The sequence below is a fragment of the Nerophis ophidion genome, linkage group LG06, assembly GCF_033978795.1.
Source record: "Nerophis ophidion isolate RoL-2023_Sa linkage group LG06, RoL_Noph_v1.0, whole genome shotgun sequence".
Taxonomy (NCBI): domain Eukaryota; kingdom Metazoa; phylum Chordata; class Actinopteri; order Syngnathiformes; family Syngnathidae; genus Nerophis; species Nerophis ophidion.
In genome coordinates, this window is record NC_084616.1 from 12195781 (window position 1) to 12215102 (window position 19322).

At 42.2% G+C, this 19322-nt stretch overlaps 1 protein-coding gene across 11 annotated transcripts in view; it reads right to left on the reverse strand.

Annotated features, from left to right (window-relative positions):
• The window catches only part of bcas1 (brain enriched myelin associated protein 1), a 41460-nt gene extending 28023 nt beyond the window's left edge, over positions 1-13437 (reverse strand). For all 11 annotated transcript variants that reach the window (XM_061902671.1, XM_061902670.1, XM_061902669.1 and 8 more), the window contains exons 1-3: positions 13274-13437; positions 13107-13188; positions 5843-6129 (exon numbers count right to left, since the gene is read on the reverse strand). In XM_061902671.1, coding sequence (XP_061758655.1) covers positions 5843-6129; positions 13107-13188; positions 13274-13312 — 408 coding nt within the window. In that variant the 5' untranslated portion in view covers positions 13313-13437. The remainder of the gene's footprint in view (positions 1-5842; positions 6130-13106; positions 13189-13273) is intronic.
• Positions 13438-19322: the final 5885 nt, after the last annotated feature.

The following is a 19322-nucleotide window of genomic DNA, read 5'->3' on the forward strand; positions in this document are numbered from 1 at the left end:
TGTGTGTGTGGTTTTAGTGTATATATATATTTATATGTGGTTATAGTGTATATAGATTTTTTCATTCTGTTTTGCACACTCTTGGAGTCAACATGTACATAGTGTCATGTACATAGTGTATATAATAGTGTATACATCCCCGGCCCCCATTTTTTGTATATATTGTTTTTCAAATCCCCTGATATGTATACTGCGTATATGTACATCATTTATAAAAAAAAATTTAACGTGCTTTTTGACATACATGTTACAGGTTATATCTTTTATCATTGAATGTATCAAATGTGATGAATATTTAATGGACCACAATGGAAACAAGCCTTTTGGCTTTTTGTGCCATCCATTTGCCTTTTGGAAGCATAACAAGGATTCAAATTTTTAAGATGTCAATAAACTTCTCAATCAATCAATCTATCAATCAAAGTCGTATGATGCAGAAGTAGCCCTACTTATTTTTGTCCAAATCGCAGTCTTCTACGGACAACTCCAGTTTTAAATATGTTATGGTCTTTTATGACCAAAAGTGATAAATAAATGATAAATGGGTTGTACTTGTATAGCGCTTTTCTACCTTCAAGGTACTCAAAGCGCTTTGACACTACTTCCACATTTACCCATTCACACACACATTCACACACTGATGGAGGGAGCTGCCATGCAAGGCGCCAACCAGCACCCATCAGGAGCAAGGGTGAAGTGTCTTGCTCAGGACACAACGGACGTGACGAGGTTGGTACTAGGTGGGAATTGAACCAGGGACGCTCGGGTTGCGCACGGTCACTCTCCCCACTGCGCCACGCCGTCCCTGTTTTTGTCAACATTTAAGACAGGGGTTGGCATCCCAAAACGTTGAAAGAGCCATGTTGGACCAAAAATACAAAAAAATAATCTGTCGGGAGCCGCAAAAAATTTTAAGTCTTATATAAGTGTTATAATGAAGGCAACACATGACGTAAGTGTCTATATTAGCTATTATAGCCTACTATCAAAATTACTTTAAAAGTCTTATATAAGTGTTACAACGAAGGATACGGCTCATCTTGCAAAATTCTTAATAAATTGCAATACATTCAAAACTCTGCCGACCGCCTGCTCACCCACACCCGATCCCGTGAGCACATCACCCCAGTGCTTCAGAAACTCCACTGGCTCCCCTGTTCCTCACCTGATCCACTTTAAAATCCTCCTCCTCACCCACAAAGCCCTCCACAACCAGACCCCTGGTACCTCACCAACCTGCTTCACCGCCATACCCCCTTACGCAGCCTCCGCTCTTCTGATGCCAACCTCCTCTCCCCACCACTCAGAACCAAGCTCCGGACCTGGGGTGATAGAGCATTCTCCATTGCTGCTCCCACCCTCTGGAACTTTCTTCCCGAACCCATCGGTGACTGCTCAGACCTTCCTACTTTCAAAAGCCTTCTCAAAACACACCTCTTCAGTGCCCTAAACACCTCCCTAGGGAGGCGTTCGGGTGGCATCCTGACCAGATGCCCGAACCACCTCATCTGGCTCCTCTCCATGTGGAGAAGCAGCGGCTTTACTTTGAGCTCCCCCGGATGACAGAGCTTCTCAACCTATCTCTAAGGGAGAGCCCCGCTACCCGGCAGAGTAAACTCATTTCGGCCGCTTGTACCCGTGATCGTGTCCTTTCAATCATAACCCAAAGCTCCTGACCATAGGTGAGGATGGGAACGTAGGTTGACCGGTAATCTGAGAGCTTTGCCTTCCGGCTCAGCTCCTTGTTCACCACAACGGATCAATACAGCGTCCGCATTACTGAAGACGCCGCACCGGTCTTCCCCGTAGCCTCCTACCGGTCAGACGTGCCCTAAACACCTCCCTAGGGAGGCGTTCGGGTGGCATCCTGACCAGATGCCCGAACCACCTAATCTGGCTCCACTCGATATGGAGGAGCAGCGGCTTTACTTTGAGCTTCTCACCCTATCTCTAAGGGAGAGCCCCGCCACCCTGCGGAGGAAACTCATTTCGGCCGCTTGTACCCGTAATCTTGTCCTTTCGGTCATAACCCAAAGCTCATGACCATAAGTGAAGATGGGAACGTAGATCGACCAATAAATTGAAACCTTTGCCTTCCGGCTCAGCTCTTTCTACACCACAACAGATCGCTACAGCGTCCGCATTACTGAAGACGCCGCACCGATCCGCCCATCGATCTCACGATCCAGTCTTCCCTCACTCGTGAACAAGACTCCTAGGTACTTGAACTCCTCCACTTGAGAAAGGGTCTCCTCCCCAACCGGAGATGGCACTCCACCCTTTTCCAGGTGTGAACCATGGACTCGGACTTAGAGATGCTGATTCGTTCGGTACCGCTGATCAGTACTCTCAGTATTCTGGGCTTATATTACTTTGAACTGTTTTATATTTTAATTTTCTATCCTGTAAAGCGTCTTTGAGTACACTGAAAAGCGCTATACCAAATAAAATGTAGTATTAATATTAGTAGTAGTATTTTTGTACATTCATACCCAATTGTGACACTTGATGAGGTAATAAAAATTCAGGGACGGAAACTTGCAAAAACTGTTTTTATTACATGGTAAAACATCAGAATTCGTCGTATCGCACATGTACATGACCAGGACGATTATTTGTAAAGCATCGGTACTTACCAAGTTAAAATTGTTTTTAATCATATATATTTTTATATTGTTTTTTATATTGGTTTTATATTTATTATTTTTTTGTTTTTATTCAGTCATTGGTGGAGCATAATATTGTTTTTTTTAATATTGTTTTTAACAAGACTGTGCAGCACTTTGGAAACCTTCTTGTTGTTTAAATGTGCTATATAAATAAAGTGGATTGGATTGATGTTATTTACAAACAGCAGCGTTCTAAAAGATGCTTCAATCCACATTGACATACTGTTTGAAAACTTTATATAGGGATGAACACCGTTGTCATTCTGATGGAGACACTTGGATGACAACAGTAATCTTGCAACCCAGTGACGATATCTCAAAATTGTCAAGTTTGTAGGATGATTCTTCAATAACTGATGTACATGAAGATTGCAACCTCACCAGTAAAGCTTCCATTGGCTCCTGATGGTCTTTACTTTGGTCTGAGAAAACTTCAGTAGGCCCAATCTCACTCGATTCAGCCTCTGCAGTGTTGTCTGTTGTGTTTTTTCCCAACACTCCCTCAATGACAATCCTGAGGCACTCTGAAGCAGCTAAACAATTATCACATTTGGTTGGTTCTTCTAAAACTGTATTTGTCTTGAGGACTGTGGATTGCGGAGCAAGAGGATAGCCCAAAAATCGAGCCTCTTCACTTTGGTTAATGTTCGCTTCCGCCGGATTGTCCTGGACGAAGCTTTCGGAACCCAGATCCTCTTCTGTTGGTGGTTCTGCTCGCACTCCACAATACTCTTTAGTCATGCTTTCACAAAGTGCAATATTCTCAGAGAGACTTTCAACAATAGTCTTTTTTGGATCCACAACTTTATCATCACTGGGCCTCACCTTTTCCTCTTCGGGTTTTTCGGATGTTGCAGCGTTTTCTCCAGAAATCGGAGCCTTACATGATTCAGGTTCTTTCGCAATACCTTCTGATATTTCTGTTAATTCACGTTCTGCAGAGAATTCTTGGTTTGGTGTATCTTCATCAACACTTCCTAGGACTTCCTTTTGTTTATATTCCTCAAGTTTTGCAGGGACGATGGTCTCCTCGGCAGGGATTGTAGGGTATCTGTGAAGTGATTCAGAACATGGAACATCTACCAGAGCTTCAACAGGCGCTTTGATGACTCCACATTCAGTAGACGATTCTTGAACAGAGTGCATAACTTCCAGGTGACTATGAGTGCTGCAGTTTGGACATTCAGGGTTCGGAGGAAAGGCACCAATTTTTTCCACTTGTATCTCCTCTGTAGTTCTCTTTCCACCGACAGGACAGTCATCTGAGCTATTAATTTCAGACACTATTTCATCAAAATGATCCTCAGGAACTTCATCAATTGTGGACAGCTCTTCTTCAAAAGTATCGCATATTTCCAAAGGTTCTTCAAGCACGATATCGCTTTGAGCAATTACGATAGCCTCCTCATTGACTGTTGGCTCTGCTGGCTCCAGGATTCCATGTTCCTCCTCTTCTGAGATAGTTTCCATCACTGTGATGTCACATCCGTCCCTGATGTCACGCAGGACAACATCATGCTCCATCTCAGTCAGCTGCGTATCATCTGATGATTCTCCATCTTGAAAACCTTCCACTTTGACCTCCTCAGCTATGTCTGCGATGGATTTTGAAAGAATACATTCGGTTGTAACTTTTGGATCAGTTTTCTCAGGATTCTGGGCTTCAACATCATCCATCACCACCTGCTTCTTGGCTCTGAACTCAATGTTCTCATTAGAAATGTTCTCCACTGGGATTTTTTTGATCAGGAGCCCTTGCGCCTGGTTGTCCAACAGTTTCTCCTGAATGCCCTCTTCAACCGCCTCCTCTGCGATGATGATATCATAGTCACTCGGTTCTTTGCTTGGGTCTGTCGCATCTACCAAGTTAGTAGTCAATGTTGGTTTCCCTTCATTTCCCGTTGGCCTCCAATCATCCGCTCCGTTTATTCCGTCCGTTTGAGTCGATGATTCTGCTTTGTGATGCGGACAGTCCGACTCCTCTATCGGCTCAAATATGGCATCAGCTTTTTCTCCGCTCAAATTGGATTCCTTTATCATGAAAACCAAGATTGACATTTAGATTCATGCTTGGGTGTTTGGTTGTGGGACAAACAAACATGTGAAGGAACATGCCACAATGGATTTTAGCATAGAAAGCTCTGTTGGGGTCCTGGGTGAACTCTGACCTGACCCAAAGGCGGTAGGAAAAACAGAGAAGGGTGTGGTATTGGAGAATTCGTGTGTGTGTAGCAAGTATTTGCTGTAAAATTTGCAAGTGCCAGAAATTGCTGTGTATTCGACCAAACAAAAATTAAGGCTATGCAAAGTTTTATCAACTCTTTCATTAATCAAGTCCGTGAACTCCCTGAGTTAGTTACCGACTCACCTAGCAAGATAAGATACCACTAATCCCGGACGAGCCCCCATTGTTATATTTTTTTGCATCGCAGTGTCTTCCGACCTGAAAAGTAGTTTGGGAAGAAATCACCGCTTTTGTTGGATTGGTGAGTCGGTAACCAACTCAGCAAGTCCACAGACTTGATTCGTGGAAGATACGACACAACTTTGCCTATCAGGACATAAACTTTATTTTCCCTTGGTCGAATACAGGATAATTTCAGGCAATTGCAACTTTTAGAGCAATTATTTTCCTTCTCCCAGGCACACACACACACACACACACACACACACACTACTTCCCAAACCCCATCCACGTCCTCTCTTTTGCCTCCAGTCTCTCGGTAAGGTCACCCAGGACTCCAACATAGCTATGCAGGGCTATGCCTGTAAATTACATGTAAGAAAGACACCAGACTAACTTCTAATTTTAAAATTACTTCTATAGACATTCAAACCAACATTACTTTAGTCAGTAACCTCTTATGTTAGGCTCAATTTTACCAGGTTCATTAATGTACTTTACAACTTAGCATGTTGTTGTTGATGAAAAGTCACATCAGGTGACATTTAGTCTTTGTGTTAGTCTCTAAGTTAAGACCACAATGTGCTAATGGACTGATTATTAGGTTTGATTGGTCGCATTTTCCCCCACTATGGAACTAGTCAGTGATTATTTGTTTCTTCCGGGAAACCTGACCTTTCAACAAAGACTAACCCGACGTCTGAATCCCAAACATAACGCAACGTTTATGAATGTTGCATTGTATAAAAGTTAAAAAAAAAACACTCACCAGCTGTGTAATGGCGTCAGAAAGACTTAGATCAGTCTCATCGTTCTTTGTTTCTTCTTCTTCATCGACCGTTGCTTCCAGGTCTGCTTTCTTTTTGAATAGTTTGTCGAAAAGATGCACTTTTTTGTCCCGGAGTTGCTCATCCTCTTCCCTCGGTCGTTCAGGAGCAACTTCGACAGGTTCATCGGCCGATGCTATCACCGCAGAGCTTGGCTCCTGCGGGGGTTCCGCAGCAGGATCTATTGCCGCAGGTTTGCCGTTTGGTTGGGTTGGAGTCTCACTGTCAACTACAAAAAAGAACAGTCAGTAAAATGTCCGAAACACAGTTCAACCATGGGGTTTTGATCTAAGACAATTTAATCATCAATAATACATTTGTACATTGACCATGATATCCTTTATTTTTATGGAATTTGGAGTCTTTGACAAATCTGAAGTAGGTCTTTTTTGTAAACTGTAGATGCCATTAAGTCTTTACATACTAGTTTTTTTACACATTGAAGATAGTGTCGGCATCAATAAAGGAGCTGTTTGTAACATTTACCCAGATGCCTTAAGGGCGCAAACTTTCCAATAAATTTTTAAACATTATATTCCACCCTCTTACGGCTTTTACTGCGTAATGGCGTAACCTTGGCCGTAACTCCGAGTTGACATATACCGAGGTCCAGAGGTGGGTATAGTAGCCAGAAATTGTACTCAAGTAAGAGTACTGTTACTTTCGAGATTTATTACTCAAGTAAAAGTAAGGAGTAGTCACCCAAATATTTACTTGAGTAAAAGTAAAAAGTATGTTGTGAAAAAACTACTCAAGTACTGAGTAACTGATGAGTAACCTGTTTGTTTAATGATGACGGCAACAAGTAATGCACAAAAACATAAAAGTAGCAATGAACCAATTCAGAGCCAAGAATATCTCTTAAGTAACTAAAACAATAATATATATTAAATAATATATATTTGGTTTTACACTGTATTGAAAAAAAAATTTGAAAATGAATTTTACCTTTGCAACCTCATTATACTATTGGCTAAGTTTTGTATTCATAAATGTAAGTTTCTCAATACCCGAACTGTTTTTTGTGCCTTTAAAATACATTTAGAACTCTACATTAAAACACTCTACCTCTAACAACCAAAAAGCTGTGAAAACGAGGATGCCGTGTTCCAAATGTAAGTTATTTACTGAGATTGAGTGAGCCTATGGCTTTGCACTTTGTTTATTTTATATATATATATATATATATATATATATATATATATATATATATATATATACATATATATATATATATATATATATATATTGCATTCTATTTTAGTTACTTTGAATTTACAACCCCCTGGCGCTGTTTTGTACAGTTTTTATACTGTTTTGTACTGTTTTTGTACTTACTTTGATTATTATTTTCAACTGTTTGTAAATGTTGAAATTTATAAATAAAGGTTTATAAAAAACAAATTTAAAAAAAGTGTGCAGTTAATCATGTGACCACCTGGCTCTGTTTGATTGGTGAAACGGAGTCAAACGTCACCAGTGACTGCATTTGATTGGTGAAACGCAGGCATGTGATAGTTCCTACTTTGAAGGTCTGTCTGACAAAACAAAACAAACAAAGCGTGCGTTGAAAGGGTGATAAAAATCAGTAGCGCGTAGCGAGCTGAATGTAGATAAATGGAGTGGAGTAAAAGTAGCGTTTCTTCTCTATAAATATACTCAAGTAAAAGTAAAAGTATGTTGCATTAAAACTACTATTTGAAGTACAATTCATCCCAAAAGTTACTCAAGTAGATGTAACGGAGTAAATGTCGCGCGTTACTACCCACCTCTGTGCGTAATGGCGTAACCATGGCCGTTACTCGGAGTCGACATCAACCGAGGTCATAAATTGGTGGTCCTAAGGCTGAAATTATGATCATATTAGGACCATGTATCAGGGGTGTCAAACTCATTTTAGGGCAGGGGCTGCATGGAGGAAAATCTCTGCACGTGCGGGTCGGACTATTAAAATCATGGCTTTAAAACTAAAATTCATAGCGCCAACACTGATGGAGTATATGCAAAACAGCGGCAGGCAGCTGTGGCCTGCGGGCCAGTTCTGATTCTAATCGAATATCATCCAGGGAGCCATAGATCATTCCACACTTACTGTAGGATATAAATAATATTACCTCGAGCAACACAATGAACTTCCAGAATTGAGGTAGAACTATCCTGTGTTATATCATCTAACATCTTTGCCAATCAGCATGATTTTGTAACAGAACACTTTAGCTTTATTAATATGGTGAAGTTTGATGTATTAAACTATTTTAACAATAATAAAACATAAGTTAAAAATCACATTGCCGGCGGTAAGTCGGACTCGTTTCCAGTGAGGGTTGGACTCCGCCAAGGCTGCCCTTTGTCACCGACTCTGTTCATAACTTTTATGGACAGAATTTCTAGACTCAGTCAGGGCGTTGAGGGGATCCGGTTTGGTTTTTTTGATTGATTGATTGATAGTTTTATTAGTAGATTGCACAGTACAGTACATATTCCGTACAATTGACCACTAAATGGTAACACCCCAATAAGTTTTTCAACTTGTTTAAGTCGGGGTCCACGTTAATCAATTCATGGTACAAATATATACTATCAACATAATACAGTCATCACACAAGTTAATCATCATAGTATGTACATTGAATTATTTACATTATTTACAATCCGGGGGGTGGGTGGGGAGCTTTGGTTGATATCAGAACTTCAGTCATCAACAATTGCATCAACAGAGAAATGTGGACATTGAAACAGTGTAGGTGTGACTTAGTAGGATATGTACAGCCAGCAGAGAACATAGTGAGTTCAGATAGCATAAGAACAAGTATATACATTAGAAGTATAGCTCGGTTGGTAGAGTGGCCGTGCCAGCAACCTGAGGGTTGCAGGTTCGATTCCTGCTTACGCCATCCTAGTCACTGCTGTTGTGTCCTTGGGCAAGACACTTTACCCCCCCGCTCCCAGTGCCACCCACACTGGTTTAAATGTAACTTAGATATTGGGTGTCACTATGTAAAGTGCTTTGAGTCACTAGAGAAAAGATTGATAAATATATAATTCATTCCAAGTACATTTGAGTTGTTTATAATCCGGGGAGATGGGATGTGAATGGAGGAGGGTATTAGTAAAGTGTTGAAGTTGCCTGGAGGTATTGTTTTAGAGCGGTTTTGAAGGAATATAGAGATGCACTTACTTTTATACCTGTTGGGAGTGCATTCCACATTGATGTGGCATAGAAAGAGAATGAGTTAAGACCTTTGTTAGATCGAAATCTGGGTTTAACGTGGTTTGTGGAGCTCCCCCTGGTGTTGTGGTGGCTGCGGGATTAGGTCTCCACTTTTTGCAGATGATGTGGTCCTGATGGCTTCATCTGGCCAGGATCTTCAGCTCTCACTGGATTGGTTCGCAGCCGAGCGTGAAGCGACTGGAATGAGAATCAGTACCTCCAAGTCCAATTCTATGGTTCTCGTCCGGAAAAGGGTGGAGTGCCATCTCCGGGTTTGGGAGGAGACCCTGCCCCAAGTGGAGGAGTTCAAGTACCTCGGAGTCTTGTTCTGAGGTCCGAGAGCCAGTTCCAGCTCGTGGTGCCCAAGACCAGACTTAAGACCAGGGTAGACAGGGCCTTCTCTGTGGTCGGCCCTAAGCTCTGGAACACTCTGCCGCTCCATGTTCAAACTGCTTCCACAGTGGAGTGTTTTAAGTCTCGTCTTAAGACCCACTTTTATTCTTTGACTTTTAACACTACGTGAGTTGTGTGGTCTTCTGTTCTCTGTTGTCCTCTGTGTTTTTTATACACTTTGATTTCTACTTTACTGTTTTAATTGATTTTACCCTTTAAAATAGTTTTTAATCATAATTGTTTTTATATTGTTTTTATTGGTTTTATATTTATTTATTTTTTGTTTTTATTCAGTCATTGGTGGAGCATAATATGTATATATATATATATTTTTTTTCTATTTTTTTTTATTTTATTATTTTTTTTTACAGTTGTTTTTAACATGTCTGTGCAGCACTTTGGAAACATTATTGTTGTTTAAATGTGCTATATAAATAAAGTGGATTGGATTGATTGATTCAAGAGTGAGGGAAGAGTGGATGGTGAGATCAACCGGCAGATCGGTGCGGCGTCTTCAGTAGTGCGGACGCCGTATCCATCCGTTGTGGTGAAGAAGGAGCTGAGCCGGAAGGCAACGCTCTCAATTTACCGGTCGATCTGCGTTCCCATCCTCACCTATGGTCATGAGCTTTGGGTTATGACCGAAAGGACAAGATCACGGGTACAAGCGGCCGAAATGAGTTCTCTCCGCTGGGTGGCGGGGCTCTCTCTTAGAGATAGGGTGAGAAGCTCTGTCATCCGGGAGGAACTCAAAGTAAAGCATCGAGGGAAGCCAGATGAGGTGGTTCGGGCATCTGGTCAGGATGCCACCCTGTTTAGGGCACGTCCGACCGGTAGGAGGCCATTGGGAAGACCCAGGACACATTGGGAACGCCTCGGGATCCCCCGGGAAGAGTGGCTGGGGAGAGGGAAGTCTGGGTTTCCCTGCTTAGGCTGCTGCCCCCACGACTCAACATCGGATAAGTGGAAGAAGATGGATAGATGGATGGAAGTATTTTAACATAAAAGTTCAGTATTTTAACATAAAAGTGTTTGATTGTGAGGCATTAAAAGCCACAAAATGCAACATTACACAATTAATCCATCCATCCATCCATCATCTTCCGCTTATCCGAGGTCGGGTCGCGGGGGCAGCAGCCTAAGCAGGGAAGCCCAGACTTCCCTATCTCCAGCCACTTCGTCTAGTTCTTCCCGGGGGATCCCGAGGCGTTCCCAGGCCAGCCGGGAGACATAGTCTTCCCAACGTGTCCCGGGTCTTCCCCGTGGCCTCCTACCGGTTGGACGTGCCCTAAACACATCCCTAGGGAGGCGTTCGGGTGGCATCCTGACCAGATGCCCGAACCACCTCATCTGGCTCCTCTCGATGTGGAGGAGCAGCGGATTTATGTTGAGCTCCCCCCGGATGGCAGAGCTTCTCACCCTATCTCTAAGGGAGAGACCCGCCACCCGGCGGAGGAAACTCATTTCGGCCGCTTGTACCCGTGATCTTATCCTTTCGGTCATGACCCAAAACTCATGAGCATAGGTGAGGATGGGAACGTAGATCGACCGGTAAATTGAGAGCTTTGCCTTCCGGCTCAGCTCCTTCTTCACCACAACGGATCGATACAACTTCCGCATTACTGAAGACGCCGCACCGATCCGCCTGTCGATCTCACGATCCACTCTTCCCCCACTCGTGAACAAGACTCCTAGGTACTTGAACTCCTCCACTTGGGGCAGGGTCTCCTCCCAAACCCGGAGATGGCACTCCACCCTTTTCCGGGCGAGAACCATGGACTCGGACTTGGAGGTGCTGATTCTCATTCCGGTCGCTTCACACTCGGCTGCGAACCGATCCAGTGAGAGCTGAAGATCCCGGCCAGATGAAGCCATCAGGACCACATCATCTGCAAAAAGCAGAGACCTAATCCCGTGGCCACCAAACCGGATCCCCTCAACGCCTTGGCTGCGCCTAGAAATTCTGTCCATAAAAGTTATGAACAGAATCGGTGACAAAGGACAGCCTTGGCGGAGTCCAACCCTCACTGGAAACGTGTCCGACTTACTGCCAGCAATGCGGACCAAGCTCTGACACTGATCACACAGCGAGCGCAGGTGGCCGGGCCTGTTCCCATGGGGCCCGGCCGGGCACAGCCCGGAGAGGCAACGTGGGGCATCCCTCCAATGGGCTCACCACTCATAGCAGGGGCCATAGAGGTCGGGTGCATTGTGAGCTGGGCGACAGCCGAAGGCAGGGCACTTGGCGGTCCGATCTTCGGCTACAGAAGCTAGCTCTTGGGACGTGGAACGTCACCTCACTGTGGGGGAAGGAGCCTGAGCTAGTCCGCGAGGTAGAGAAGTTCCGGCTGGATATAGTCGGACTCACCTCGACGCACAGCAAGGGCTCTGGAACCAGTTCTCTCGAGAGGGACTGGACCCTCTTCCACTCTGGCGTTGCCGGCAGTGAGAGGCGACGGGCTGGGGTGGCAATTCTCGTTGCCCCCCGGCTCAAAGCCTGCACGTTTGAGTTCAACCCAGTGGACGAGAGGGTAGCTTCCCTTCGCCTTCGGGTGGGGGGACGGGTCCTGACTGTTGTTTGTGCTTACGCACCAAACAGCAGTTCAGAATACCCACCCTTTTTGGGTACACTCGAGGGAGTACTGGAAAGTGCTCCCCCGGGTGATTCCCTTGTCCTACTGGGGGACTTCAACGCTCATGTTGGCAACGACAGTGAAACCTGGAGAGGCGTGATTGGGAAGAATGGTCGCCCGGATCCAAACCCGAGTGGTGTTTTGTTATTGGACTTTTGTGCTCGTCACGGATTGTCCATAACAAACAATTAATCCTGACTTAAATATAATTTAAAAATTCAGTACAATTTTTTTTATTCATTTTTGTTTTGTAGGTTAAAGTGTTTTATATATACTGCTTTTGAGTTACTGTTCATGATGAATTTGAACTTATTATTACGCATTGAGTTTATTCAATTGTATTTTTCAGTATCAGATGGTTCAAGTTGGAATGAGGATTCATTTTATGGACGGTACTTTAAAAAAAGGACAGCACTTTTCCGTAAAGTAAACACGGGCATGGTCATGTGATGAGTTTAATGGCCTGTGTGTCAACACCTCCAAAACCCCCCACCCCCCCCGCTCGCTGCACCGTGACAGATTAAACAGCACCTTTTCGGAGACTACGCCTATTGGTTGACATTGGTCGTGTTTGCAGAGTATTAGCGAGTCCGAAGGAGCAGTCCACCACGGACGTGGGAGGATGACTTTATCAACAAAATGTGGACAATATTTCGCTTACTTTTACACTTGTATTGCTATGACAAGGCTTCTACGCCTTGTATGGCATGTTTTGAAGGACCCAATGGAAATCAATCAATCAATCAATCAATCAAAGTTTCCTTGTATAGCCCTAAATCCCAAGCGTCTTAAAGGCTCGGATCCCACATCAGGCCGAAAAAAATCTCAACCCAATGGGATGACAATGAGAAACACTTATTTTTACACTTGTAAAAAAAAAAAAACTGCATACTTTGACTCCGGAACACACTTTTAAATCAACATTTCGGATAGAACGACGTTCTTCCTTCAACTTCATTAAAAACTCACCACCAATGTCCACTCCACTGGACGTGGTGTTCACCGCCAGGCCGTGGACTCCTCCGTTTTCACCACGAGGATGAGTTTGCTCCTTCCGAAAGTGGAAAAAAATTTCAGAGAAATACTTCAAAAGTCACTGGAAAAAAAAACAACCATATATATGGCATCTGCGTTACCTTGCTTGTCTCCTTCTTCTTAGAGTGGTCGTTCCCCATACTCGACACCGAAAGACGTTCTGGAACCGATGGAAAGGTACGTAGAGATCCTCCTCAAGGTGTGTCTTCACCCTGACAAAAGAGGGTGCGCTCGATGCTCCGGCCCAACTGTGCTGAAGACGAGTGCAGGGAAGCCGCTATTTGTGCACTCGCAGGTGGGCGGGACTGTTTCTACCTGATCAATAGGATTTCCTCCCAGGTGAAAAAGCACTTGATTAGCTCAAGATAATCCCTTTGTGTGTGTAGTGAGTGAGGCCCCTTCCTCTTCGTCGTCACGGAGCCACTGACGGGGCCGATATGATGTGGACTGAGGATGTTTACCTGATACTTCTGTATTATGACTACTGTCCAGTTCTAGAACGAGTTGGTGAGGGTCAGGTAATAAACGACATCGCCGACTGACGTGAAGTTTTGGGGCGAGGCCTATGGGGCGCTAATCCAGGGATGTCAAACTCCTTCTCACCGGGGGCCACGTCAAAAATTATGGCTGCCCTCTGAGGGCCAATTGTAACAGTTAACAATATATACATTTTATGGTTTTTGTGTCATCATTCATATTCTCTCAAGAATGACCAAGAAATCATGAATTCTCCCGGGGTATGTGAACTTATGGGCACGACTGTAAAATGTATATATTGTGGCTGTTTCAAGATGCACAATAAGGAGGCACTTGAAGAAAAATGGGCTGCATGGTCAAGTGGCCAATAAGTTCAATTTTGGTCTCATCACTCCAAATGACTTTGTTCCAGAAGTTTTGAGGCTTGTCTCTGTGCTGTTTGGCGTGATGTAAGCGGGATACTTTGTGACGTTTGCGCAGAAATGGCTTTCTTCTGGCGACTCGACCATGCAGCCCATTTTTCTTCAAGTGCCTCATTATTGTGCATCTTGAAACAGCCACAATATATACATTTTACAGTCGTGCTCATAAGTTCACATACCTTTGGAGAATGTATGATTTCTTGGTCATTCTTGAGGGTCTATGAATGATAACACAAAAACCTTTCTTTCACTCGTGCTTAATGGTTGCATGAAGCTCTTTTCAAATCAAAATGACAAAAGAAAGTACCCAAACGACCCTGATCAAAAGTCTACATACCCCAGTGACTTTGATCTGATAACATGCACAAAAGTTGACACAAACAGATTTGAATGGCTAATCAAGGTTACAATCCTCACCTGCGACCTGAAAAATGGGCTGCATGGTCGAGTCGCCAGAAGATAGCCATTTCTGCGCAAACGTCACAAAGTATCACGCCAAACAGCACAGAGACAAGCCTCGAAACTTCTGGAACAAAGTCATTTGGAGGGATGAGACCAAAATTGAACTTCTTGGCCACTTGACCATGCAGCCCATTTTTCAGGTCGCAGGTGAGGATTGTAACCTTGATTAGCCATTCAAATCTGTTTGTGTCAACTTTTGTGCATGTTATCAGATCAAAGTCACTGGGGTATGTAGATCTTTTGACCCATTTTTCTTCAAGTGCCTCCTTATTGTGCATCTTCAAACAGCCACAATATGTACATTTCACAGTCGTGCTCATAAGTTTACATACCCCGAAAGAATTTATGATTTCTTGGTCATTCTTGAGAGACTCCGAATGATAACACAAAAACCTTTCTTCCACTCATGCTTAATGGTTGCGTGAAGCTCTTTTCAAATCAAAATGACAAGAGAAAGTACCCAAATGACCCCGATCACAAGTCGACATACCCCAGTGACTTTAACATGCACAAAAGTTGACAAAAAATAGGTTTGAATGGCTAATCAAGGTTCCAATCCTCACCTGAGCCCTGAAAAATGGGCTGCATGGTCGAGAGTTCAATTTTGGTCTCATCACTCCAAATGACTTTGTTCCAGAAGTTTTGAGGCTTGTCTCTGTGCTGTTTGGCGTAATGTAAGTGGGATACTTTGTGACGTTTGCTCGGAAATGCCTTTCTTCTGGCGACTCGACCATGCAGCCCATTTTTCTTCAAGTGCCTCCTTATTGTGCGTCTTGAAACAGCCACAAGATATACATTTTACAGTCGTGCTCATAAGTTTACATACCCCGGGAGAATTCATGATTTCTTGGTCCTTCTTGAGAGAATATGAATAATGACACAAAAACCTTTCTTCCCCTCACGCTTAATGGTTGTGTGAAGGTATTTATTGGCAAACAACTGAGTTTACTCTTTTCAAATCAAAATGACAAAAGAAAGTACCCAAATAACCCCAATCAAAAGTTTACATGCCCCAGTGACTTTGATCTGATAACATGCACAGAAGTTGACACAAACAGTTTTGAATGGCTAATCAAAGTTCCAATCTTCATCTGATTCTCATGTTTAATATATATATATATATATCGGGTACTCCGGCTTCCTCCCACTTCCAAAGACATGCACCTGGGGATAGGTTGATTGGCAACACTAAATTGGCCCTAGTGTGTGAATGTGAGTGTGAATGTTGTCTGTCTATCTGTGTTGGCCCTGTGATGAGGTGGCGACTTGTCCAGGGTGTACCCTGCCTTCCGCCCGATTGTAGCTGAGATAGGCGCCAGCGCCCCCCGCGACCCCGAAAGGGAATAAGCGGTAGAAAATGGATGGATGGGATATATATATATATATATATATATATATATAGATATAGATATATATATATATATATATATATACACATATTTTAAACATGATTCCGTTGTCTGACACCATACTCCATGAAACAAGAAGTAGCATGTTAGCTAGTAAACCGTCGGACAAGCTAAAACTTGACTCGTCATCAATAATTATTCCTGTTATTTTTAATCAAAATTTCAATGTTTTTATTCCCACTCTCCCTCACAATATATATATATATATATATATATATATATATATATATATATATATATATATATATATATTTTTTTTTTTTTTTTTTTAAACATTATCTTGTTGTCTTACACCATTCTAGATGAAACAGGAAGTAGCATGCTAGCTAGCAACCCGACAGACAAACCTCTCTGGATTTTTTTCCTCCACTTTTGTTGGATAATTCACTTGTATTTATTCTCCTTCTACCTCACAGTATATATCTATATATATTTTTTAAAACATGAATCCGTTGTCTGACACCATCCTACATGAAACAGGAAGTAGCATATTAGCAAACAAACTGTCGCACAAGCTGAAACGTGACTCGTCATCAATAATTATTCCTGTTCTTTTTCATCAAAATTTCACTTGTTTTTATTCCCACTCTCCGTCACAATATATATGTATTTTTTAAAAAACATTATCTTGTTGTCTTACACCATTCTAGATGAAACAGGAAGTAGCATGCTAGCTAGCAACCCGTCACACTAACCTCTCTGGATTTTTTTCCTCCACTTTTGTTGGATAATTCATTTGTATTTACTCCCTCTCTCCCTAACAATATGAATATATATATATATATATATATATATATATATATATATATATATATATATATATATTTTTTTTTTTTTTTTTTCAAACATGATTCCGTTATTTGACACCATCCTCCATGAAACACGAAGAAGCATGCTAGCGAGTAAACCGTCGCACAAGCTAAAACGTGACTCGTCATCAATAATTATTCCTGTTCTTTTGAATCAAAAGTTCAATTGTCTCCCTCACAATATATATATATATATATATATATATATATATATATATAATTTTTTTTTTAAACATTATCTTGTTGCCTTACACTATTCTCCATGAAACAGGACAGGAAGTAGCATGTCAGCTAGCAAACCGTCAGACCAACCTCTCTGGAATTTTTTTCCCCACTTTTGTTAGATAATTCATCTGTATTTATTCTCCCTCTACCTCACAGTACCTATATATATATTTTCAAAACACGATTCCGTTGTTTGACACCATCCTCCATGAAACAGGAAGTAGCATGTTAGCTAGTAAACCGTCGGACAAGCTAAAACTTGACTCGTCATCAATAATAATTCCTGTTCTTTTTTATCAAAAGTTCACTTATTTTTATTCCCACTCTCCCTCACAATATATATATATGTATTTTTAAAAAAAAACATTAATCTCGTTGTCTTACACCATTCTAGATGAAAAAGGAAGTAGCATGCTAGCTAGCAAGCTAGGATTTTTTCCCTCCACTTTTGCTGGATAATTTACTTGTATTTATTCTCCCTCTACCTCACAGTATATGTATTTATATATATATATTTTTTTTTAAACATGATTCCGTTGTCTGACACTATTTTCATGAAACAGGAAGTAGCATGTTAGCTGGCAAACTGTCGGACACGCTAAAACGTGACTCGTCATCAATAATGATTCCTGTTATTTTTAATCAAAAGTTCACTTGTTTTTTTCCCCACTGTCCCTCACTATATATATATATATATATATATATATATATGTCTTAATGAGATTATCCAGAGAATAATGCTCGATACCGTGGTAGAGCGCAATATATGTATGTGTGGGAAAAATCACAAGATTACTTCATCTCTACAGAACTGTTTAATGAGGGGTCGTCCTGACAATTGAAGGAACCCCTCATGAAACAGTTCTGTAGAGATGAAGTAGTCTTGTGATTTTTATCCCACACATACATATATATATATAAATATATATATATTTTTTTATCTTTAGCTTGTTGTCTTACACCATTCTAGATGAAACAGGAAGTAGCATGCTAGCGAGTAAACCGTCCCACAAGCTAAAATGTGACTCGTTATCAATAATGATTCCCGTTCTTTTTAATCAAAAGTGACATGAGGCTTCAAATATCTGCTTTGACATGAAAACAGAAAAAAAAAAGGCGTTTCCAGCTTTTTGCTATCTGCCTTTTTTGATCAGGACTAATCAAAAGAGACAGAGAGCGGATTGTGACGACATCATGCGTCTCATTGTCCCACTTACGAAGCCTCACTGCATCAATACATCAATGCAATCGACTCGTTTCCTTCTTTAATCGTCTCCACTCCGGTGTGGGGACAAAAGCTCCTTAACGTTTTTTTTTGTTCTTTTTTTCAAACAAAGACTGCAGAAGAAAAACGATAGTTAGACCCAAATGAGCTGAAAATGAGCAGCATTAATGGTGAGTCTTTGGAATGCTTGAGCACAATGTTGCGATTGTGGCCCTTGTGGCGTGCACGCGAATGTGGGCGATGTATTCCCCTCTGCTTGCATCATAAACCACCACATATCACAACATATTCCTTTTGTTGGCACATTGTGTAAATGGTAAATAAAAACAGAATACAATAACTTGCAAATATTTTACTTATATTCAATTGAATGGACTCCAAAGACAAGATACTTAAAGTTCAAACTGGTAAACTTTGTTATTTTTCTGCAAATATGAGCTCATTTAGAAAAGGATGCATGCAACGTGTTTCAAAAAAGCTGGCAGAAGTGGCAAAAAAGACGGAGAAAGTTGAGGAATGCTCTTCAAACACTTTTTTGGAACATCCCACAGGTGAACAGGCTACTCTCCCTTGTGGAAGGGGTCCGGTCCGATCCGGTGGCCATGTACTGCTTGCCTGTGTACCGGCTGGGGACATCTCTGCGCTGCTGATCCGCCTCCGCTTGGGATGGTTTCCTGCTGGCTCCGCTGTGAACGGGTCTCTCGCTGCTGTGTTGGATCCGCTTTGGACTGGACTCTCGCGACTGTGTTGGATCCATTATAGATTGAACTTTCACAGTATCATGTTAGACCCGCTCGACATCCATTGCTTTCCTCCTCTCCAAGGTTCTCATAGTCATCATTGTCACCGACGTCCCACTGGGTCATTATTGTCACCGATGTCCCACTGGGTGTGAGTTTTCCTTGCCCTTATGTGGGCCTACCGAGGATGTCGTAGTGGTTTGTGCAGCCCTTTGAGACACTAGTGATTTAGGGCTATATAAGTAAACATTGATTGATTGATTGATTGATTGGGTATAAAAGCAGCTTCCATGAAATGCTCAGTCATTCACAAACAAGGACGGGACGTGGGCCATCACTTTGTGAACAAATGCGTGAGCAAATAGTCGAACAGTTTAGGAA